General features: G+C 40.8%; 2 protein-coding genes across 8 annotated transcripts in view; one reads left to right on the forward strand and one right to left on the reverse strand.

Moving 5' to 3' along the window:
* The window catches only part of Sel1l2 (SEL1L2 adaptor subunit of SYVN1 ubiquitin ligase), a 141323-nt gene extending 122017 nt beyond the window's left edge, over window positions 1-19306 (reverse strand). The window contains exons 1-2 of one of the 6 annotated variants that reach the window (XM_059261526.1): window positions 19080-19306; window positions 12514-12631 (exon numbers count right to left, since the gene is read on the reverse strand). In XM_059261526.1, the coding sequence (XP_059117509.1) occupies window positions 12514-12577 (64 nt within the window). In that variant the 5' untranslated portion in view covers window positions 12578-12631; window positions 19080-19306. Of the gene's footprint in view, window positions 1-10424; window positions 10594-12513; window positions 12632-19079 lie in introns of those variants that run through there. The other 5 variants (XM_059261523.1, XM_059261524.1, XM_059261527.1 and 2 more) reach the window with 5 other exon arrangements.
* A 386-nt stretch (window positions 19307-19692) lies between these two features.
* The window catches only part of Macrod2 (mono-ADP ribosylhydrolase 2), a 271595-nt gene continuing 266479 nt past the window's right edge, over window positions 19693-24808 (forward strand). Inside the window, exon 1 of one of the 2 annotated variants that reach the window (XM_059261532.1) lies at window positions 19693-19978. In XM_059261532.1, coding sequence (XP_059117515.1) covers window positions 19933-19978 — 46 coding nt within the window. In that variant the 5' untranslated portion in view covers window positions 19693-19932. The remainder of the gene's footprint in view (window positions 19979-24808) is intronic. The other variant, XM_059261533.1, reaches the window with a different exon arrangement.

Raw genomic sequence — 24808 nt, forward strand, 5'->3', positions numbered from 1 at the left:
AACCCTTATTATTGGGAAAGCATTTTTCTTCTTCTTTGCAGTAGATGACAGTTAACACAGAGACCCACAACTAATTAAGGTCTAAATAAAAGACTGAAATATTCAGACCTAAACAATTCTTCTATATCATACCCCTATCTCCCATGGCTCAGGTATGAGGAAAGAGGGGGCAGAAAGATGGTAAGAGCCATAGGGGTAGATGACTACAAAGAAAGTGTTTTCTGGACACAGCAGGAAAGTTGAAAGTATGAGATCACAGCACTTGAGACAGCATGCATAATAAGACCTGCACACACTCAGGCCAGACAGAATTGCAGCATGGAGAAGGGAAATGGTGGACATAAGGCTTCATCACAGCTAAGGAGCTATTGGCAGTTGCTAGCTGGTGGGAGAGAGTTCGTTTTCTTTCAGGGTGTTTCTCCTGGTGGTGAGCCACCCTCCAGTGAAGGCCACACATCCAACAGTATATGACAGCACAAACTGATGCTTAAAATAAAATAAAATAAAATAAAATAAAATAAAATAAAATAAAAAGTCACTGACTGGGCATGGTGGTGCATGCCTTTAATCCTAGCACTCAGGAAGCAAAGGAAGGCTGATTTCTGTGAGTCTGAGGGCAGCCTGGTCTACAAATCAAGTTCCAGGACAGCTAGGGCTGTTACAGAGAGAAACTCTGTCTCAAAAAACCAAAAAACAAAACAAAACAAAAAACCAAAATCAAACAAAAAACCCCAAAACAAAGACAAAACAAAAAAACAAAAGGACCTCCTACCAAACCAATCAAATGCACTAAAAATCACTTCCAGTTTCCAGACCCCTAAACCTTCCAGTACAGTTGCTCTGTGATCTTGTTTCTCAGTCTGTGGGGGAGGACTTATAAGAGAGTTTAATTTGTTGTTGGTTTTTTTTTTTTCCGAAAGAGACTGTTGCTATGTAGAGCAGGTTGGCCCTGAACTCTCCAGCCTCCTATTTGAATCTGTTAAGTCCCCAGACTACCATGGGCACCACCATATCCAGTTTAAAGAAGCTTTAAGAAAACAAATTCTATTTCCTATCATAAGATAGCTAAGACTAGAAAATCATAAGTGGAGGACTCCAGTTAAATAACAAAAATCACTTTTCAAAGGGGAAAATGTTACTTTTGGAGTTTATATACTCATCATATTGCCAAAATAACTGGTTGAAAAGAAAATAACTATTCTCCAGGCTGAGTGTTCTGTAAGAAGACAAACATATGGACACTATATTCTAAAGTATTTGGGTGATTGAATGTTTTATTTTTCGCCTTGCTTTTTGGTAGGATGTAGAAACAGCCTGAGGCGAGTCACTATGATAATGAGGCAAACACCCAGAGCAGTCCTTTGGAGAACGTAAACTGTGGGAGCAAACAGGTGACACACAGTCAAAGATCACCGGGCCTTAAAAATGCTATACTTCAAGGTTCTAAAATGCCTGTAAGTTTAGAAAAATCAAAATATTGATTTGACTTACTCCTGTGGGTTTTGTGACTACATTTTACAAATCTCAGAGTTACCATTAGTTTTGTAAGAGCTTTTGAGTATGCGCTGTTGTGTTTTCTTAATATTTAAAAATATGCATAAATGCTTTTGCCTGCATGAATGTGTATGCACTATGCGTGTGCTGTTCCCTGGAACTGAGTTACAGATGGCTGTGAGCCACCATGTGTGTTGGGAACTGAATTTCATTCTTCTACAAAAACATCAAGTGCTCATGATTGGCTGAACCATCTCTTCAGAGCATGCCTCACCATCTTTTTGGGCAAGGTCTTGATGTAATATCCCAGACTGGCCTTGAACTTGATACATATAGCCCAAGTTGGTCTCAAATTTCCAAGCCTTCTATTGGGATTATGGACACATGGTATTGTATGCTGTCATATTTAACACAGCCAACTGATTTTAACAAAGGTGACAAAACATTCAATGAGAAGATATCAGACAGTCTTTAAAAAATGACTCAGGGAAAACTACACACACACACACACACACACACACACACACACACACACACACAAACATGCATAAGCATGAGAGGACTTACCTAATAACATAAACATTAAGTGAAAATGCTTTAAAGACTTACATACAGACCACATAGATCAGAAACTGTAAAAGTATTACTATAAGACACAGAGGACAAGATTGATGGAATTGAGTAGTGATTTCTTGGCTATGACCCCGAGAGTATAGGAACAACAGTGAAATAGGCAAAGGAGACAGAGTCAGAATAAAAACAAAAAGCACGTCCACAGCAAAGGAAACAACGGAGTGAAGAAACAACGGAGCGATGGGGGGGGGGATGTTTGTAAACCATGCTCATGTTCCCAGTGTGCGATTGTTCACTGACAATACTAAGAGGCAGGCAGATGCTGCCTTCTTGTACTGTTTAAGCTTAGCCTCTGTGTGAGAGGTGTTGGCGCGTCCCCTTTTCTAGAGGAGGTGGCAAGGCTGCTTGCTTGCTGAGCTCTGAGTCCTTTGAGAACTGTGATATTGCCCTTTTCAATTAGGATAATGAAAAGTGTGGGTTGCTGAGCTGTTGTTAACTTTTTATTGTTCTAACTATAGAAGTGAATGACAGTGAGGAGTTGTTACTAGAAAGAAACAGGAACTCAGGTCCTGGATGCTCTTGTGCTAAACTACTGATTTTCTTGGCCTTGGTAACTCTTAGTACCTCATAGTACCCTAAGTCAGAAGCTGGTTTTAAGTCAGGAGGAAACATTTCATTTACTTTCCTTTTCTAAGCCATATACCTTAGCATCACTATTCATTTTTCCCATTATAATAAAGTATTTTATTCTGAGGCTTAATCAAAGGGGAAAACAGTCCCTATAACTGCTGTGGGATGGTCTGTATGTCAAATGTGTTGCTGATTGGTCAATAAATAAATCACTGATTGGCCAGTGGCCAGGCAGGAAGTATAGGCGGGACTAACAGAGAGGAGAAAAAGAAAGAACAGGAAGGCAGAAGAAGACACTGCCAGCTGCCACGATGACAAACAGCTTGTGAAGATGCCGGTAAGCCACGAGCCACGTGGCAAGGTATAGATTTATAGAAATGGATTAATTTAAGATATAAGAACAGTTAGCAAGAAGCCTGCCACGGCCATACAGTTTGTAAGCAATATAAGTCTCTGTGTTTACTTGGTCGGGTCTGAGAGGCTGTGGGACTGGCAGGTAAGAGAGATTTGTCCTGACTGTGGGCCAGGCAGGAAAACTCTAGCTACATATAACTGTTTTAGAATTTTTCTTAGGTGAATGTAAAGTCAAGGATAATCATATAGTTGTGGCCCAATCTGTATGTTACCATCTTAACATGGTGAAATCAAAGTGTAATGAACAAGTGGAAAAATGTATACAAAGGCAGGCTGGCAAAGTGTATATGAGTGAACAAGGACAAACTGGTTTGTTTTACCTTATAAACTAGAGTAGGGAAACTGAAGCGGGAAAACAAAAACCAAAACAGTGAGAGCAAGGGATGATTTTATGGATGAATCAAGCTTTTTAGCACTAGCCTGAAAAGCAGCTGCCTTAGCCCAGACTAGCCACTTCCCTGGGCCTCTGTGGACCTGTAATCAATAAACGATCTATTGAGCTATCACACCTGACCTTCGAAGTGCCACAATTCAGGAAGACCTCTGTAATCACTCCCATCTCTCTTTTCTTTCCTTTTCAGCTGACTGAAATCTTGGTTCTATCCTGGCTTCTGCCTATAATTTTCCAGGAAATATAAGGATTTCCCAGACACGAAACTCAGCGGTCTCTCTTCAGCCCCTATCTTAGCAACCCTTTCTTGCTGATACTTGTCCTTACTGGCCGTTCACCCTCAACTTCTATGCCACTGTTCTCTCTTACCCTTGTCAACCTGCTGTCTTCTCAGTGTTCACTGCCACTCTAAGCTGTCAAGGTTGCTTTTCTAAACAAGTAAGTCTATGAGTAAACCATTAAAATACTTCCATTGGTCACAGGGTCAGCTCAATTTTTATAGCCTGTTACATTCTCTGTCTACCTCTTCAGCCTCATCCACTGCTGTGTTCCTTTTTATGTCCTATACCACAGTAAATGGATGCCTTTCATAGACCACACTCTCTTATTCTCTGTGTCTTTCCTCCTTAGCTCTGCCCTGCAATGTTCTCACTCTCTCTCTCTCTCTCTCCTGGTCACTCACTAACCTTTCAAGGCTAGGTTTATGCCATTTAGTTTATGAAGCCTTCCTGACCACTCCATGCACCAACATAATGGACCTTTCCCACAGTTGTATAATACAGTACTCTGTAAATACTTGTAAGATCCACAGCACTTTGCTGTTTGTTAATTTATTTTTGTTTTTCCTTTAAGACTCTAAGCTGCTCAAGAATAAGGTCTGTGTAGTAGATCCTTTTGTATCCTCACTACTCAGGCACTTAACTTGCATTAAATACTTTTTCTTCTATTATTCAGTGGTTTTTAGACTATTTATGTAATTGTTAGCACAGTCAAATTTTATTTCATTATTATTTGTGGTACTAAGAATCAAATCTCAGGCTTAGTGCATGCTAGGAAAGTGCTTTAGTTCTGAGCTGTCTCTCACCGGGAATTTGGTTTCTTTTGAAATGGCATCTCACTACGTTGTCTAGGTTGGTGTTTAACTTATGAATCTCCCATTTCAGCTTCCTGTGTAGTTGTAAGCACATACTTCTCATATTAATTTTAAAGTATTTTTATTAACTCCAGGAAAATCATGTTCCTCCAACTGGATTTTCCTAAACTCTTCATATTTAGGACCCTATGGTAAGTTATAATGCACTTTCAGCCTCTGAGAATTTGACTCTTTTGAGGCTTTTAGGTCCATAAAACTGTAAAACATACAGTTTTCTGTGGTGATATTTTTTATCTGTATCCCCCAATAAAATTTATCTGAGGATCAGAGGAAAAAGCCAACCACTATATTGTCAGGCAATGGCAGCACATGCCTTTAATCCCATCATTCGAGAGGCAGGGATCAGTCTGGATCTTTGTGAGTTCAAGGCCACACTGAGCCAGGCATGGTGGCACACGCCTTAAATTCCAACACTAGTTAACCATAAAGGTTAGAAATCTGTTCAGACAGACAGGAAGTGACAGAGCTGGGCAAGAAGAAGAAGAAGTGATGTAGCTGGACAGACAGAGCAAATGAGATAACAGAACTGAAAGGCATATAGGCGTGGGTATACAGGAAGTAGGTTTCTTTTGAAGCCGAGAGTAAGGTGAGGCTAGCTGGCTTGTGGCTTTTCCTATTTCTCTGATCTCTCAGATTTTCACCCCAATATCTGGCTCCAGGTTTTTTTATTTAATAAGACCATTTAGGAATTCATCTACAGTTTTCTATGCCTAGTTCCTTTTGCTAAATATAATGTTTTCAAGGCTTATCCATATTGTGCTCTATTTTGTTGAGTAATATTTCATTGTATAGATATAACATATTTTATTTATATGTTCTTCGGTGGATAGGCATTTGGGTTTGTCTTATTTTCCTTTCCTGTCCATAATGGCAGGGGAATCAAGGTTGCAGGCTTGATGCAGCTGGGTACCCTGCACCCACAATCAGAAGCTGAAAGGAATACCTGCTGCTGCTCAGCTCCTTTTCTCTATTTTGTTTTTTATAGCTCAGAATCCCAGCCAGGCAATGGCTCCCACTGAAATTAATGTAGTGAAGATAGTTTCCCCCAGACATACTATCTACAGGATTCTAAATTCCGTAAAGTTACAATGACACAACTACAACTCCACCCCTTGTCATCTGAATGGCACTCAAATGCATTGCTTCCACCTCCTGTTCCCAGAGGCTTATGACCAAGTTATACTATAAAATACATTCAGTGCAACTTAAAAAGTCCCCACCATCTTTAACCGTTCCAACTCTTTAAAAGTCCAGAGTTTCTTAGCTGTGAATTCCTACAAAATAAAAACCAAGTTACATAATTCCAACATATAATGGCACAGAGTAAACATTTCTATTCTAAAAGATAAGAATCTAGGCATAGCAAGGAATGATCAGACCAAAGCAAGACCAAAATTCATCAGGGACAATAGCAAATCCTGTTGCTCTATGTTTAGCATCTGGAAGACATGATGAAGTTGGCCAGGTTCTAGCTCTGCCTGCAGCACACATAGCCTTTCTCTTGGTCTAGACCCCTGCAACACCTGCAACTGTTTTTGACGTACACTCCATGGCCTGGCATCTCCAGCTTCTTGTGGTGTCTATGGCAACTTAGGCTTCATTTTCACAGCTTCACTCAATGGCCTTGCACATGTTGCCTGGCCTTAGCTGCCATCTGAAGCTGTGGAGAAAGACTCTGTAACCCTCTCGCTCTTGAGTCTTTCATGTCTTCAAAATCAGTACCACAGGGATGACACTGCTAAGATTTTCTGTAGCTCAGGATGGAGTCTGTCACCCATGAACCACGGTTGTACCAGATTCTGTGTGCAGACCCCGGGGAAACATTCTCCCAGACAGTTGCTTCTGAGGATTGGAAAACTCCCTAAGTTGGATTGTCAGTCCGTGACTTCTTTCATAATAAGTTTGTATCATTGCGAGTTGGAGCCTTTTCTGTGTGAGGTCATTCCCTCAAGACACCTTTCCTTGTGTGCCAGTGCAGTCCATAACTGTTGCTTATTGACGGGGATATTGGCCACCTATGCTGAGGCGCTCTGTCTCGATCAGACCATATGGGTTTGAGCTTATGTGGCAAGCGTATGAATACTGGCTGAATTTTGATAGATATCTCCAGTAGAACTGCTAGTGACCCATCTCGTCAGGTGTGCAACAAGGCAAACAGCTCCATTTCCTACTATAGACTTTTAAATGGTTGTGATGTAGTTTCTCCTGAATTTTCATTTCCTTAACGACCTTAATGCAAAATATCTTTCATGTGTGGGGCCACTTGGACATCTGGTTTGTAAAAATCTCCATTCAATTCCTTTACCTATTTACAAAGTGAGTCATTTCTTGTTTTGATGCTGTCCAATTACTGAACTCTTACTGGGTGTGACTTGTCATTTTTTCCCCCCAATTCTCTGGTGATCTCCTTTGAAACGGAAACATTTTTAATTGGTGTCCAGTGTAATTTTTTTCTTCTTTTTGCTTATGCTTTTGGTGGCAAAGGTAGGCTGTTGTTATCTCATCTGGGGTCAGGAAGACTTACTTCCCTGTTTAGAGTTTTAAAGCTTTAGCTTCTATTTATGTCTTTTATCCAATTAGAATTAATTTGTGTATATGATATGTGGTGGGGTCCAAATTTCTTCTTCTTTTTTTTTTTCCAAATTTCTTCTTATGTCCACAGCAAGGACTTTTAAAACAATGGCAAGAGTAACATTCTTGTCTTATTTTTTATTTCAGGGAAAACACTTTAACCTTTCATCATTTACTGTATTAGCTGTGGACAATTTTTTAGATGTTAGGTTATTGCTGCCTGGGGGCCAGCCTCCAGCAGCACAGGGCTCAAAGAGAATCCATGGAGTTGGTGCACTAGACTTTTCTATCTGAGGAGATTAGGAAATAGACACTCACACTCTCTCTTGATGGTTTCCATTTTTATTCTTCTTGTGTATTTTCTATTCCTTATTTTCCTGGTGATTTCCTTCTCTCATTTATTGGTGAAATTATTAAGGCCACTCCACGTAGTTAAAAGGAGATTTATTTAATGGCATAACTTACAAATTAAGGGATAGGTAGGTCGCGGGCTCTGGGGAATGTGTATCGTAGTCCAGCGGAGTTCTCTGGAGCTCTGCTTGGCCCACCTCCACCGTCCAGGGTCCTGGAACAGAGAGCGAGCGCTGGCCCATCCAGATCTCGGGTCCCCAGGCGCCTCCCTTGGCCCCGCCTTCTAGGCGTGACAGTTGCTGAAGTCTCAATGGGGGTTGGAACTTCCAGATCAAAGCTGGAATGGCTACACACTACACTCATTCTTGATGTTTTCCTTCTAATTCTATCTTTAGTCTTCCTTATCCTTTCATTCTTGATGTTTTCTTCTAACTCCCTCAATGTTTTCTTTGTAATTTTCTCATTCTTGATGTTTTCCTTCTAACTTATTTTAACTCTACCTTTATTCTTTCCCTTACAGCTTATATACCCCAGCAAAATCTTTTAGGCAATATAAAAATTACAATGTGGTTACATTCTGTTTTTCAAGTGAATGATTACAACGAATACAAATAAAAAAACAGCATGTTTTCCATATCCCTTACATGATTAAACATTTTACATATTATAGGTGAAAAACAAATTATCCCCAAGAACCCACATACATTCACACTCAAGCAACTTGTTATAGATTAACAGAGCTTAAGCAAGCAAGACATTCTTTTACTGGCAGGCTGCATTTTGTGGTTACAAAGAAAGGACCAATCACTTTATTACTTATCTTGAAAGGTAATCTTATCAGGTATCTTAAAGGAATCACAAACCTAAACTTTTTTTTTTTTTTTTTTTTTTTTTTTTTTTTTTTTTTTTTTTGGTTTTTCGAGACAGGGTTTCTCTGTGTAGCTTTGCGCCTTTCCTGGGACTCACTTGGTAGCCCAGACTGGCCTCGAACTTGCAGAGATCCGCCTGGCTCTGCCTCCCGAGTGCTGGGATTAAAGGCGTGCACCACCACCACCCGGCACAAACCTAAACTTTTATACATGAAAAACAATCAGTCAGCTCTACTTTAAATCTTTAGTGTGCATACCCACTCATCAATAGTTTTTTTTTTTTTTTAAGATTTATTTGTTTATTATGTATACAATATTCTGCCTGCATGTGTCCCTGCAGGCCAGAAGAGGGCACCAGATCTCATTACAGGTGGTTGTGAGCCACCATGTGGTTGCTGGGAATTGAACTCAGGACCTCTGGAAGAGCAGTCAGTGCTCTTAACCGCTGAGCCATCTCTCCAGCCCAGTTTTTTTTTTTTTTTATATCAGGAGATTGAGGGCTGAAATTGATAAAAAAAAAATTAATCATCACCTTTGGTCATTAACTAATCCTAGCAAGGAAAGCACATCAGCTAATGATAATTGGGCTGCTTTGTTCTTGTTCCCTGACCTTAATGAATTCCTCATTCAACTATGTGCCTTTCTAAAACTTTAGATTGTCTTTGTGGGTTTTTCACCTCAAAGCCATTTAACAAAACATCTTAGTCTAACTTTAAGTTATTTTCAAAGCTTCATTTCAGCTATGATGCACTCCCAAACCTGTGAACACATTTCTCAACGTCAAGGTTAAAAGAATTTAAACTAGCTGGGCTACTGGGACTCAATTGTTTTTCTTAATCATTAAGCCACAGTCTATGTGGTTCCTCAATAGAAACTCATGTGTTATAGCTGTGTGATACTTCCTTGTTTTATTTTTAATCATCAAAACTCTATTTAAATTAACATTATCAATTAGACAGTACAATTTAGGAAGGAATTATCTTCATAATAATCCACAGGTAAAAATGCCCAGTAGAATGGGATATTTCCATGAGATAAACACACTACCTTACAGGCAGTGGGGATCTCCCCACACCCATTCACACCCTGTCAGATATTAGAGAAAGATGGCAGTAGCAAACATGTAAAGGCACAGCAGAAGCAAGAGACATTCTGGAGTCGGTAGTCTTGGGGCCTTGCCTATCCGAGATTCACCCATCAGGGTTTTTCTTCCTGGTGGGCCGACACCCTGAAGTTAACTGCCACCTGCTGCTCCTCTGACATGGCCACTGGCATTAGGTTTTTCCTTAGGTTCAGGGAGAGTCAATTTAGTTTATTGAGTGTTTTTAATTGCAAGTGTGTTCTATTTTGTCAGGTGCTATTTCTGCATTAATTGGGATGAACATGTGGTCTTTGATTTTATTCTATTATGTGATGTATAACGTTAATTAAATTTTCAGCAAGTAAACTAACCTTAAATTTCTGGGTCAAATCCAAATAAACATTCCTTATATTGACTCTTTTATGACTAAATTATATAAGTATTTCATAAAATGAATGCAAGAAATAGACAAGGAAGCAAGATAAAATAACTTGCTTCTTTAGATAGTGGCTATGTAGGTAATATTGAAGCTTTGGAAATAAAATTGTCTTTTTATAATGTATTGAAAGGAATATAAGTCTATAGGACTTTTCTACTCTTTGAATCCTATAGTTTCCCTTTAAAGTTGTATATTTGACTTAACAATCTGACCCAAATAGCTCTGCTTTACAAAGATTACCTTAATGCTTTCCTTAGATTCCCCCTCCCTCTCTCCCTACCTGCCCCTCCCCCACACGCTTCTTCAGCCAGCATTGTCCCAAGTAAGTTCTTGTTTAAAATTGTTAATTGGGAAGTTGGTGAAGTTCCTTCTGATTTTGTAGCTGGCTTGAGCTCTTGGCACCTTTAGAGTGAAGACAAGAGACATTTATAGAGAATTGTAAGGACAGAAACACTCACTTTTAGTTGTGACCTCAATAATGATCAAGATCTCTACTAACAAAGCCAAGGGCTTCATTTCTAAGCAGCTCCTTTTCACTGAAACACAGGCAGAACTAGGTGGCTGGCCCACAAGCTTCCTCTTCTCAGGTCTGTGGGATTCAGGATTCAGTTGCTAAGCAACCATTTCCTTACTCTTTGGCCAATGGGCTTCTTGGTAGTTCCTTTGAAGTTGGAATGAAGCCAGATGCTTGGGGAGAACAGGCTATGGGAAAGGACCATATCTAGTCTGCCACCCCTTTGGCTAAAGATAAAGGCTAAGCTTGAAATAAGTAGAGATGACTTCCTAATACAGAAGGGGCTAGTGTGTATGTTTCTATACTAAGTTCTACTCTGTTCAGGGTTGCTGGTGATTCTATCTTTTATGTTACCTCTAGAGACATATATTATCCATTTTTTTTGTAGTATATGGAGATGCCTGAGGCTAGATAACTTTATGAGTTTGTTTTAGTTCACAGTCCTTGAATGTGCAAATATCTGGTTAGCAAAGTCCAGACATAATATAGGGTATCACACGGCAGCAAAGACAGGGGTCCATCTGTATATGTGCATCTCTTCTAGTTTCTTCCTTTTTAGGTTACATTTTTTTAATTACTTTGTAGAAGGTGGGTACACATATGCCATGATACACATGTGGAGGTCAGAGAACAACATGTGAGAGTCAGTTTTCTCCTTCCTGTGGGATTGAAATCAGGTTGTTGGGCTTGGTGACAAGGACCATTACCTACTGAGCCATCTTGCTGGCCTGTTCTTCCCCTTCTTATAAAGCCACCACATTCAATCATGGGGCCTCAATCCTATTGACCAGATCTAATTCTACTCATCTCCAAAATGCTCTAAGATCAAGTTACCAACACTCTCAATACCTCATAATGGTGGTTAAATCTTAACACACGGAGCCTTGCAAGGGACACACAAGCTATATCCAAACCACAGCAAGGTGCCATTAAGTATCTGAGCTGACCTGACATCAACCCGTAGCTAAGGCACCCTTAGGCTATGGCAGATAAGAAGACTATGGGCCAAATTTGTTTTGTTCCCAAATGAGTGTTCAAGGCAAAGAGTGGAAATATTAAGATAACTAAAAAGTAGAACAGGTTGAGAAATTATACCTAAAGAATATACAACTTTCACATCATGTCCAGGTAATTACTTCAGAAAGACTATTGTCATGGATTTTTAAATCACTCCCTTTGTTAGGTTCCGTTGCTATAGCAACAAATCATCATAAATGTAGAGGGTTAAAATGATACTTGTTCTTTTTCAGTTCTTGGGGCCAGAGATCCGAAATAATAGTTAGAGGCATAGTTTCTTTTGGAGGCACTAGGGAAGAATACACTCCTCCCCCACTCCCCTCTTGTTTTTTATGTTGTTGTGCTGGTAATTAAACTCAGGGTCTTTGGATTGCCAGGCAAGAGCTCTACTGCTAAGCCAGAACTTATCCCAGAATACATTCTTTTTATTTGTTCATTCTATTTATGTGTATGGGTGTTGCATTAGTTTATCTGATCCACATGTATGCCTTTGAAAGTCAGAGGTTATTGGCTCCCCAGTACTGGAGATAGAGGGGGTCCTATGCTACCTGATCCACCTGATATAGCTGTTGATATCTAAACACAGGTCCTCTGCAATAGCAGGAAGCTATTTTTTTTTCTTGAAACAGGATTGCTCTGTGTAGCCCTGGTTGTCCTAGAACTCTCTCTGTAGACCAGGCTGGCCTCAAACTCATAGAGATCTGCCTACCTTTGCCTCTCAAGTGCTGGGATTAAAGGCGTTTGCCCCCACCCAAGGCACAGTAAGCATTCTGAATTACTGAGCCATCTCTGCCCACAGAATACATTCTTTAATCTTCAATTTTCAGTTTGTAGTGGCTGCTAGCATTCAGTGACTTGTATTTATGTTCCTTCAGTCTCTGTTCAGTGGTCGCTTTCTTCTTTTTTATATAGTTATGTGCTCTTTAATGACGGAGATACATTATGAGAAATCCGTCACTATACAAACATTATAGAATGTACTTCACAACCATAAATAGTATGGGCCAATTACTCACCCTCACCTCCTGATACAGTCAGCAGACAGTGTAAACATAAAATGTATGCAGCTGCTTTAAGCATGACATGGTATACTTTTGACAGTAAACTTCATTTTTCTAAGTAGAGAAATAGACTCTAAAAATGTTAAAAAAATAGAGAAAAGTTAATACATTAACCAGTAACAGTCACTTAGTATTTTAATCAGGTCATATATACTATATGCAATTGTATGTGCTTTTCTATTATACAACAATATGTTTACAACAACATCACTAGAGTCAGATGAGTAATTCATTGTGTTATGAGGTCACAATGACTCTGATGTCACTAGACAATTAGAACTCTACAGACCTACTATAATTTTATGGCAATACCATCATATATGTGGTTCATTATTGGAAAATGTCATTATTCACTGACTGACTAGTTGGACCTGTATCCTTTCTATAATCACAACTGAAAAATTGATAAACTATCAAAGTGCTTTATATGAAAATAAAGGATCACTTAAGGCAGAGACAGAGAAACTGAGAGTAGAGGTCAAGTGGGAATCAGGGAAGGTTTGATGAAGAATGATATTATTTGGATGGTTTTTGTTGTTGTTTTCTTGTTTGTAGAAGTCTCAGTAGGTAGCCCAGGATGTATAAAACTTAGTCTTTTTGTCTTAGTCTCCTGTGTGTGGGGACTGCAGGTATATACCACCAATGCCAGATCTACAAAAATGATGCTAAAGTGGTATCTAAAAGATGAGAATAAGTCAGTTACACAAATCATGTTTCAGATATATTGTCAATATGGAAAAAGGTCATGTGGTGAGGACAAGGTATGTTCAAGCAAATGAAAAGTTATAAATGTTGGTATAGCTAGAGCCACAGACTGGGGGTAGGAGTGGGGGACCGAGAATGGCATAAGCCTGGATTGGCGGGAGATGGTTACTCCATTCTTGATGACTGTACTAGTTAACTTAGGGCAGCCAAAATAAAATCCCATAGAATAGGGCTTAAGTAACAGGAAGTTAAATTTCTCACTCTTGTGGAGGCTGAGAGTCCGAGATTAGTGCCCCAGCATGGTAGGGTTCTGTTGATGGTCCTCTTCTTGGCTTGAAGATACCAACTTTCTCTGTTTTTTATATGGTGGAGAAAGAATAGGGGAGGGAGGAAAGCCAAAATGTCTCTCCTATTAAAAGTGATGTCCTAAACAATATTATCTCCAGATATAACCACATTGCATGGAAAGACTCTAAAACATAAACGCTGAGATGGGTGGGACACAATTGAGTCCTTAGCAAAGGCCAACGGAAGTTACTTAATTTACACCAATGAGATGATATGATCACATTTGACAAGATAATCCGAGATGAGGTGTAGAGAATTGGCAAAAGGGCAGATGTGAACATGGAGGCTAGTGAGGAAGTGTTTTCAGTGGTCTATCTAAATCCAGACAGCATTTCTGTTGGAAAATAGAGATTTCTACACTAATCCAAGAGGTAAAGTTGAGTAGATAGAGCTCTTCATTTGATACAAACATGACAATGTAAGAAGCACCTGGCATGGGGCTTAGGTTTTCACATTGCTTAACTGAATAAGTGATACAGCTCTTTAGACCAGGAAAACTCAAAGGAGATTAAACATGGGGGAAGGATCATAAGCTCCTTTGATATCTGGAACATTTCACGAATGTTTGAGAGATTATTTAACCCTTTTGAATGATAGTATTTTTATAATCATTAAACATAAACACAAACAAATACTGCCTAAATAGCAGTGTCTTAACACAATAAAAGTCCCAGTTCTTTGAACTCACATGAAAAAACAGTCAATAGTGCAACATTTATAAAAAAGTATAGGTGGAAGGGTTGGTCCTGGGCTGGAGTGCAGCCTCTGTCTTGAAGGAAAGCTGCTTAGTATGAGACACTTTCTGGCAGACACCTAACAGTTAGCATTTCAGAATAAGTCAATTTCCCCAAACAAAATATGGTATTTAATTGTTGAACTAACCTGTGATGACATAATGAAATATCCAAGACAGGCTACTTAGGAAGTAAAGGTACCCCCTTTTGCCTTTTGGTTCTGGAAGTTCAAATCCACTACTGAGTGGCCTCATTGGTTTGAGTCTCTGGTGACAATGCCATTATCATGTATGGGGCATTTGATGAAGCAACCTACTTACATTGTAGGCTAGAAAGCAGAGAGAGAGAGAGAGAAAGAAACAGGAGTCTTTCTTCTCTTTTCTTTTTTTTGGTTTTTCGAGACAGGGTTTCTCTGTGTAGTTTTGGTACTTTTCCTGGAACTCACTCTCTAGCCCAGGCTGGCCTTGAACTCACAGAGATCCACCTGCCTCTGCATCTCAAGTGCTGGGATTAAAGGTGTGGGCCACCACCACCTGGCAAGAAACAGGAGTCTCATAGTCCCTTTCACAGCATGCCCAATTTCATCACTTTGGAGTAGTGCCACATTCGGGAAGAAAGCTTTAATACTTTCCATGTTCAAACCACATTTCTTGGTTCATGTGAACATTGCTTTGACCATCCATGAGAACGTCATCATGTTTTCTTCCTCCTTCCCTGTCTCCCAAAGTTTATCCCGTTGACAATTTTCTCTTGATTTGACTTGAATCAAAGCCCTTCTAATTTCATTGTCAATATTATTTCAAATGTTACTTCCTTCTTGCCACTTCTGGGCTACACGCTGCTTTGATAGAAGCATAGACCCACTATTTCTGAGAGTTGATGGCTCCCAGAACTGGCAGAATACGTACTACCACCATGTTGGGAAGCTGAAGTGGGCGGAGCCAGGAGCCATAGCGCCAGCGCCCTTTCAGGCTTAAAACGCTGCAGTTTAAAGCAATAGGCTCAAGATAATATAAAAAAATAAGCCACGTAAAGATGGCTACCACACAGAGAATCTGGATTATGTTCTCTTTGATATTCGTAACTGAAGAAAAACATTTGATTACAAAAGCTGTTGAGTTATGCCAAAATGTATATTTTAAAGGTACCTTGACTTCAAAATTTGGATGTAAGGATATGTTGCTTTGGAAAGGAGGCTCTGATTTTGTTTCCACAGAAAGCCAGAGGCTATGGATTTGTTCAAGATTAAGATACATCAGGTTTGACCAGCCCAGACCCCCTGAAAGGTCTCCAGTGACACCATGGCCCAGATGATTCAACATTCAGAATGGTTTCAAGGCAACTGGCTCAGACGATACAGCCTCACGGACTACTCCATGATCCTAAAATTTTCTTTATGTCCCCATAAGATACAGCGCCCCCCTCCAGCAGGAAGTAGTAAGAGAAGCTACGCCCAAATTCCTAAATATACCAAGCTGGCTTTAGAGATGGAATTGGCTCACTCCCCCTCTAAACCCAGACATATTGCTCAAAAAAAAAAAAATGGTTAAGAGATTCTTATGTCCCAAATCAGAAGAGCCCTCTGGTGTGGGACAGAGAAAAACCAATATTTTTATTTAAAGCAGGTTGATTATAAATACAATCTCTTTCTAAAGAAAAAAAGGGGATAGTTTAGATATGATAGGATGAAAGGGTAGATTAATGAACCTACTTTAAAAGAGTAACAACTTGTTTAAAATGTTTTACATCGCTATAGATTTTAGTTTATTGATACAAGTTTAAACTTAATTTTGTTATACTGTATATATATTTCTATTCTTGTTTGAGGTATTATGTTTATGTAACTCATTTAAAATTATAATGGATAATTAAAAAATAGATTAATAATTAGTCATCTATGATAATCATATTTGTAGCCATGTTAGTTAAGTCTTCTAGGTATACATAGTTATATTTCAGATAGATAGGTAGTCTTCAAACACTTCAAAGACCTACAGAATATGGCATTTAAAATGTTTTAAAAATTTAGACTTTCTGGACAGTGAGACATGTCTGCTCCTGACAGCACTGATTTACTTCAGAGAGGAGGATGGGCATCGAAGACACTCCATACGGAGTTTATCTTCACCTTGACAAAAATAGCCATTTGGGCAAGAAACTGTTCTTGCCTGGACTGCCTGATCAACTGGACATGCAGGACCCATACAAAGGTGACCACTGAACTTTGCTTGACAAAATGGTCCTTCAGGTTCCTGCTTTGCAGAGAAAACTGCCAGACATTCTACAGGACACAGAGAAAAGTGAATAAGAGACTCTAGGCCTGTGGGCTGAAGACAGATGCCCCAACTTTACAAGAAAACTTTGAATGACTGTCCAGGCTGCCAGCTGTCTCTGTCTACCCTACAAGACTCCTAAAAGTTGCTTATATCCTTCTCCATTTCTCAGGTAGTAATATATCCTTCTGAGGTCTTTGATGTGGTTAAAGACTAGATACTTACAATTTTCCTTAGTTATAATAAAAGATAAGTTAGATATAAAACCTTAAACTTACAAATATAAGATAGATAGGATCTCTTCTTTAATATTGTAACTGTAATTCTTGCTTGATAATTGTTTTGTTATATGTAATTTTACTATGTTAAAGTTAAAACCTTCCTTTTTAAGAAAAGAAAAGGGGAAGTGCTGTGGGATGGTCTGTATGTCAAGTATGTTGCTGATTGGTCAGTAAATAAATCACTGATTGGCCATTGGCTAGGCAGGAAGTATAGGCGGGACAAGGAAAAGAATTCTGGGAAGTGGAAGGCTGAGTCAGAGAGACACGGCGAGCCGCCACCATGACAAGCCGCGTGGGAAGGTCCCGGTAAGCCACGAGCCATGTGGCAAGGTATAGATTAATGGAAATGGATTAATTTAAGATATAAGAACAGTTAGCAAGAAGCCTGCCACGGCCATACAGTTTGTAACTAATATAAGTCTCTGTGTTTACTTGATCGGGTCTGAGTGTCTGTGGGACTGGCGGGTGAGAGAGATTTGCCCTGACCGTGGGCCAGGCAGGAAAACTCTAGCTACACACTTTTCTATTTCTCCCAACAGAATAATGTTTTATTGATTTGATAGCATTTAAAGAAAAATTCCAAAGAAAATATCAAAATAAATATTATTTTAAGATGTTGTGAATGAATTTTTAACTCTCATTACTCAAAACATTTTATTCTTTACAATTCTAAGTGTAGCTTCTCTTTCCCTTTCTTTGTCATCATTATTATTTTTAATGCATTCTAGTCCTCTTTGGTGGAGGGATGTTTAAGGTTGAGGCAAGAAAATCCTGGGATTGGGGCAAGCCTGTTGTGGGATATTATTTTTAACTAGGCAAATGCTGGGGATGTCCTTCTGGATGCTGTGAATGTGTTGGTCTGATTGATTGATAAATAAAATGCTGATTGGCCAGTAGCCAGGCAGGAAGTATAGTATAGGCGGGATAAGCAGAGAGGAGAAGGCGGGGAATGGAAGGCTGTCAAGAGATGCTGCCAGCCACCACCACCATGAGAAGTAAGATGTAAAGTAGTGGTAAGCCCACAAGCCATGTGGCAACTTATAGATTAATAGAAACGGGTTAATAAGAACTAGATAGCAAGAAGCCTGCCATGGCCATACAGTTTTTAAGTAATATAAGTCTCTGTGTGTTTACTTGGGTCTGAGTGGCTGCGGCCCTAACAGGACTGGAGAAATCTCCAGCTACAGACAAAGATGTGTTACATTTGTTTCTGCTGCAGAATATTACTTCAACTATGTGAAGGCCTGCTACATTTGTTTCTGTTGCATTTGTTAAGGAGGTAAAGATGTGATACATTTGTTTGTGCTACATTTGTTTAATTATGTAAAGATGTGTTGCATTTGGTTCATCTTGCCTGTCTAAGGCACCTGATTGGTTTAATAAAAAGCTGAAAGACTAATAGCTAGGCAGAAGAGGGATAGGTGGGGCTGGTGGGCAGAGAGAATAAGTAGGAGGAGAAATCTAGGAGAGAAAAGAAGAGAATGAGGGAGAAAGAGAGGGACATACCCAGAGCCAGAAGCCAGGCAGCTGCCAGCCAGGAGAAGCAGTTTTGAAAGAAAGAAAGAAAGAAAGAAAGAGAGAGAGAGAGAGAGAGAGAGAGAGAGAGAGAGAGAGAGAGAGAAAGGAAGGAAGGAAGGAAGAAAGAAAGAAAGAAAGAAAGGTAAAAACTCCGAGGCAAAATGTAGGTAAAGAGAAACAGATTAAAATAATAACTAAGGTAAGTCCAAGCCTTCACAACTAATACCAAGTCTCTGTGTCTTGATTTTGGAGCTGGTTCTTGGCCTAAAAGAAAGCCTGTTACACAAGCCTGAGCTACAAAGAGACCCAATATAAAAAAAAAAAAATCGTGTTTCATATAGTTATTTGCCAACACATGCAACATAAACTCCAAACTGAATAAATGTGACTTTTCCAAATCCACTAAGCCAGCTTTGTGGAGAGAGACAATAAACTTGGGGTAGAAGAGGAAGCAAAAGTTACAGAACATAGGTTCTAGGTTACTGTACTCTTGTAAGTAGAGTTTCCTGCAATTGAATTTTCTGAATCATGACAGAACTACCTAGGGTCAAGCTAGACCTTCGGATCAGAAGCCATTTTGAAGTCAACCAAGAGTAAAAGACAACCGGGCACTGGGTAATACTCATTAGAATTTGCTTTGATGTAGGACTTGGTCCCAATACCTTTTGCTTGCCAGTTCTTAAAACTCTTGAGCTGGCCCAGTGTACGCTGAAGCTTTCTGAACTTCACAGAATTCCAAGGAAATCTCTAACCCAAGACTGAACAGTGGATTGCTCACGGTCTGAAATCATTTCTTTTTGGTTCTATTTCCCCCACCAAGAGGAAAGCGTCAGCTTATCAGGTAAAACCTCTCCAGACCAGGAGACGGTTACAGTGAGCTCGGACATCTCCTAGGACCCCCGCGACCCCTTCATCCTGCGGTCCCCCAGACAGCTTGTCTCTCTCACAGCGGGCTCGGGGTCACCTGGCGCACCTGCCGACGGGCCACGCCCTCAGTCCCCGCTCCTCCCGCTCCCCGGCAGGCAGCCGCTGCACGCCCCGCCCCGGTCGCGAAGCGGCCTCCGGCTCGGGCTCTGGCCCCGCCCCCTCCAGCTCCCCGACAACGTCCTCGGCGTTGAGCCCAAGCCTGCGCCTGCGCCTGCGCCCTGAGGCTGGAGTCGGGGCGCGCCTTGGCTAGAACGCGGAGAGCGGCGGGCGGAGCAGCCAATGGGCGGCGGCGCTGCCTAGCGGCCGGGAGGCGGGGCCTGCGCGGGTGTTAGGTTAGCGCGAGGCGTGACCTAGTTGACAGGCTCTGAGGTGCTGCTGTGGCGGCGGCCGCGGGGCAGAGCGGGCGGGCTGAGGGAGGAGGGCGGCGACGGGCGAGCGGCGAGCGGCGCGGGACGCAGAGCCTTTGCACTTTTCCCACCCGAGTGTCCCCCCCACCTCCAACCCCCCCCCTCCCCCCCACTCCACACACCCTGTTTGCCCGTGAGCCTGGGGAACTTGCAGCTTAAAGCCAGCCACCCCCACGGCAGCATGTACCCCAGCAACAAGAAGAAAAAGGTGTGGAGAGAGGAGAAAGGTAACCGGCCCCGCGGCCCCGGGGGCGGGCGGCGGGTGGGTGGGTGGGGGAGCGGGGGGCCCGGCGGGGCGGCGAGGCGCCGTCCGCCCGCAGCCTCCTCGCGCCTTCGCGGCCGGTGCGGCTCCCGCCCGCGGCCGCGTCCCCGCGCGCGCGCGCGCGCGCACCCGCCCGCGGCCGCGCGCCGCTCCCGGGCACCTGCGGCTCGCGCACCGTGCGGGCGCACACCCCCCTGGCCGCCGAGTCACCTGCTCCCCGACGTGTTCGCCTTCGGGACCCCAGCTGGGAGTTTGCACCGCCCCCCCCCCTCCTGCCCCGGTGTCCCGCGCACAGGTGCCCGCCGGCCGGTGCCCAGGCTGCTGCTGCTGCAGCTGCAGAGCCTAGGCGAGCCTGCACCTGCACCTGCTTTCCCTCTTTTCCCCGCCTCCGTCCCTCCCTCCATCCCAAACTGGCTCGGGGGTCCCCCCCGTCCCGCTCAGCTGCAGTGTGACTTCTGGAATTTGGAACCTAAAAGGAGCATCTTACGGGCGGCGAGGCTAAGTGCCTTCGGAGAAGTCTGAATGGGCTTTCCCCAGCAATGTGTTTCTCGGTTACATCCCCATTCATAGTGGGGAGTCGCACAGAGTAAGACTGCGTGCACTCTGTGAATGAACCCTTCCCTGAGTTGTGTGCACACCGAGGCTTATCCAAATCCGTTAGATTGACAGTGGCACTCATTCCTTTAAGAAGTAGAACTGCTGTGGTTTTTTTTTTTCTCTCCTGTCTGTCTCATCTCAGTTTCACAGGTCATATTTTGATGTAATGCTTGACTCTGGCGTATTTTCTGTCATCTTTTAACCCTTTATTCCTCCCCCTTCCCCATTACAGATAAACCATTTGCATTGCTACTACTAACTTGAACGAAATCCGTATATAAAGGATGAAGTTGAGCAAGGGTGCACAAATTTCTCTGGGCTATCTTACAGAACAGAGATAAAGGGGTGAAAGTTGGTTTTCTTGCCGATAGCTTGTTAAACACTTTCATTTCAGGCCCCTGGCCTTTGTGAGCCTTTTGGCCAAACAGTAGCTGCAAGAGTGAGGATTAGAAAGAATTCTCTAAATAGTGACTGCTTTAACAATGCATGAAAAAAGGAGTGAGGAGGGAAGTTTTCAAATTCACTGCAGGGAAGACGTAACATGACTGAACTGCACAGTTAAAGTGCCCTTTAAATACTGAAAGATCTGCTTCAGCGTCGTTGTCTTAATGACTATGAGTGTTGAGAGAACTAAAACTTAAGATGTCACAAAACAAATGCTGTTTAAAACCAGGGACTGATAGCAGGGCTGGAGGCATAGCTCACTGGGAGAGTGTTCGCTGACCTTCAGTAGGTCTCTCTTCACCCAGCACTGGGGAAAAAACAAGTAAAGTAAATTAAGAGTTCAGGAAAGAGTTGTGTATGTGAAACAGTGTGACATTTTACTAGTGCTTTGCTTTCGTAGTAGCACTTTCACTTGAACACAGTTCTGTGAGCATTGGGAAAATCACACCCATTTTTTTTGATGGTCTTGATATGTTAACTTTGTATAGTTGATGATAATAAAACAATAGTGTAAAACCATCGACATTGTCCTCACTAACATGAATCATTGAAAGTATAGTGAATATCTAAAGAGTATTTTTATGTTATGTTAGAAAAACAGCTCCTAAAGTAACATCTATACACTTGGACTGTGATGAGCAGACATTTCAGAATCTCTCTTTAATATCTTAATTTTTTTGCTTTTTGTTTCTTCTAAAGGGAAAATATGACCAATTTTTTTTTTAAAAAAAAATAAAGAAGCAAATGCACAAAGAAGGCTTCTAGTTACTTTCTTTTATCCCAGACTGAGCTGTTTCTGCATGAAGGGTAAAGTTAAAGGGAGATATTAGGAAGTGAATTCTTTGTATCTGTCCTCCCAGGATGTCCATTTTTGGAATAGTAAAGTGTGAACTATCATCTGTTAATCCACCAAAAAGGAGCTCAGGATTTATCGTACAATAAAGAAGCCAATGGGATTCATGCCCTTTTCCTCTCATCCCACTGGAGAGTTGATGGCTTAGTACTTTTGCAGCTGTTACTGAAATCTAAATGAAGGCTTACCCAGTTCATTGAAATGTCAAGGCATTTTAGAAACATTTTAATTCAGTACCCCATGGAGGAAGTAGAACTGTTTATGTACTTGGTTCACAGAGAAAGGATTCATTATAAAGATGAACCATTAGTAGAAGAAAGTTTGGCAACGCCTGAGAAACTATGTCTTTTGCTTTCCATTTGTTTTACTGCTTAAACAAGTAATGGAGGACTTCTTGATTAATATTGTCTTACTATTTTGAATCCTAATTCAGAATCACTTCTTGTGAATTTTCATTTCAAGCATTGTTTTCATTGTATTACATTTGGTGTTGTTTTTGTTCTAAGTCTGTACATTTACTTTTAAATAAATAGAATGACAGTCATTTCTGTCTGTAACTTCTGGCATTTGCATAAACAGTTGATTCATAGTGTCCCTCAGCCTGCTGTCTAGCTGTAATAATTCTGCACTGTGATCTGAGCTTTTAAAGCAGTGCTTTGCCACTGAGGGTCAGTTCCCTTCTCTGACTTTGCAAGCCAGTTCCAAAGCTACTTCTTTCAACCTTCCTATTCTACCTGTTATTCTGTAACGAACAGGTGACACTGACTTTACAATTCATGGAGAAATTAAGTCTCACTGGACAGTAGCAGCCCTAACATGCTCCCCATGGTGTCACTATGGCTGTTTCTTTACATTTAATTTAGGTTTTGTTCCCATTTTAGAGGGGGCACTTTTCTTCATTGCTTTAGGTTAGATTAACCCTTGTGCTTGTGCTCTTTATTCAGTCGCTTATTGTCTTTGAGATCTTGTGCCATCATGTATTCATTCTTTGGATATGTGTAATTTTTCACCATCTTCGTCTTTTCTCTGCTGTCTATAACAGTGGTCTTAATGTTTGATCTTTCACAGGGATTCACCTTGAGTTGTGCTCCTTGTCCTCTCTGCTTCCCTCCCTCCCTCCCTTCCTTTTTTTTTTTTTTTTAAGACAGGATCTAATTCTGTGTAGCTTAGGTTGGCCTAGAACTCAGTCCTCTTGCTTTGACCACCAAGTGCTAGATTACACGTGTGAGCCACTATATCAGGCCTCACTTTCTTTTTTTTTTCTTTCTTTTTTTTAGTACCCCAGAGTAATGAATTTCAGTTATATTTGATTGAAACTAGTGTTTCTAAAGTCATTGAGTGATGATGATGAACGTAATAATAGTTATTGAAGTCCTGTTTTGTGCTCTGTACTATTTTTAATGCCTTATATGGGTTATATCATTTGATTCTCCCAACTCATGAAAGTAGAAAATGGTATGAGGTAATGTCGGGTTAAGCTTTAAATGCAGTTGTCCCATTTCAAACCCTAGTTGGCACTGGTCTACAAGCTCTGGGATGTTATGTGAGTTGTCTGGCCTCTCCTCTGCCTTAGTTGCCTCACCTGAAAGTTGGGAAGAATGCCTGTAATTATCTCATGAAGAACTGAGACATAAAGAGATGAGGCAATTGATCTAAGACCATATGGATTTATATAATGATTTAGGTCATAGGCCAAACTCTGTCAACCACTGCTCTGTTTTCAGTGCTATTGATCACCCAGTTGATAAGACAGTGGCTTTGTAAAGTAATTATTTTCTCTGACCTTCCTGTAGAACTTGATAGTATTTTTCTCCTTATATGTATTAAAGCTCTTTTCTCTATATCGCTTGGACCTCACAACCTTGGCGACAACTAGATTTTATTTCATTATTCTCCTTTGTAACTGTTGTCGAATTTAAGAAATTTTCTCTCCTTTTTTCCCATTTTCTGTCTTCTCTCCCTCTAGGACCAAAAATTTATTTCTTACATTAAAAATAAGTAGATTTACTGTTTTTCTGCTTCCTAGTGGATCATCTTATGCACAAACCAGGATATTCATAATCAACTTTAAATTAATGTTTTTTGTTTTTTGTTTTTTTTCTTTAGCTAAAAGAAGGGCTAATGCCCCAGCATGCCATACAAGTCCCTGTACAGTTTTTCTCTTCTGTGGGCCTTCCCTTCCAGATAACGTTTTACAGTTTCATTAAGCTATTTACGTCTCCTTGTTTTTATTGTTGTTCTATTTGTTGAAGTGTCCTTATTTTTTACCTCTTCGTGGGAAGAAATTTATCTGTGCTTCATTAGTCATGACTTGTTATAAAAATTATTTTAGTGATACAAACATTGGAAACACTTGGCACCCAGTGAGCTCTTTATAAACAGCATCATCTGCTATTCTAAGATGCTGTTTTATATTTTAATCTTAGAGTGTATATTTAAAGTATGCATATTCTACCAGCATAATGCTATTACCGAATTGAGAGTACACTTTCATTGTTGATGCCCTTGTAAAATTGAGGAAACAGCTTTGTAGTTATGTTTCTTGTGCTCTCACTGCTTGGACATACCTGTCTCAGCAGTCTGCACTTTACTTAATTTATATTATTTTGTAACTTTCTCATTTGCTCTTTTGCCCTGTGAACTGAAGAATCATTCTTCCTGAAGTCTGTAAATGCATCACCTAGCACGCACTCCATGTTAGTCAGTGATGATAAGAAGAGTAAATGACTTTACTCATTTCTTGGTCCATTTTAGGAACTTAGTCTCAACCAGCTTTGATTTTATGTTTCTTGCTAGTGTGGAATTAATTTGACCTCCTTTAACCCTCAAATATGAAATCATTGGATTGCATTTTGGTGTTTTTTAAATCTTTGGTTAGTATAGCATGATTAATATTTATAA

The sequence above is a fragment of the Peromyscus eremicus genome, chromosome 4, assembly GCF_949786415.1.
Source record: "Peromyscus eremicus chromosome 4, PerEre_H2_v1, whole genome shotgun sequence".
In the NCBI taxonomy this organism is placed as follows: Eukaryota; Metazoa; Chordata; class Mammalia; order Rodentia; family Cricetidae; genus Peromyscus; species Peromyscus eremicus.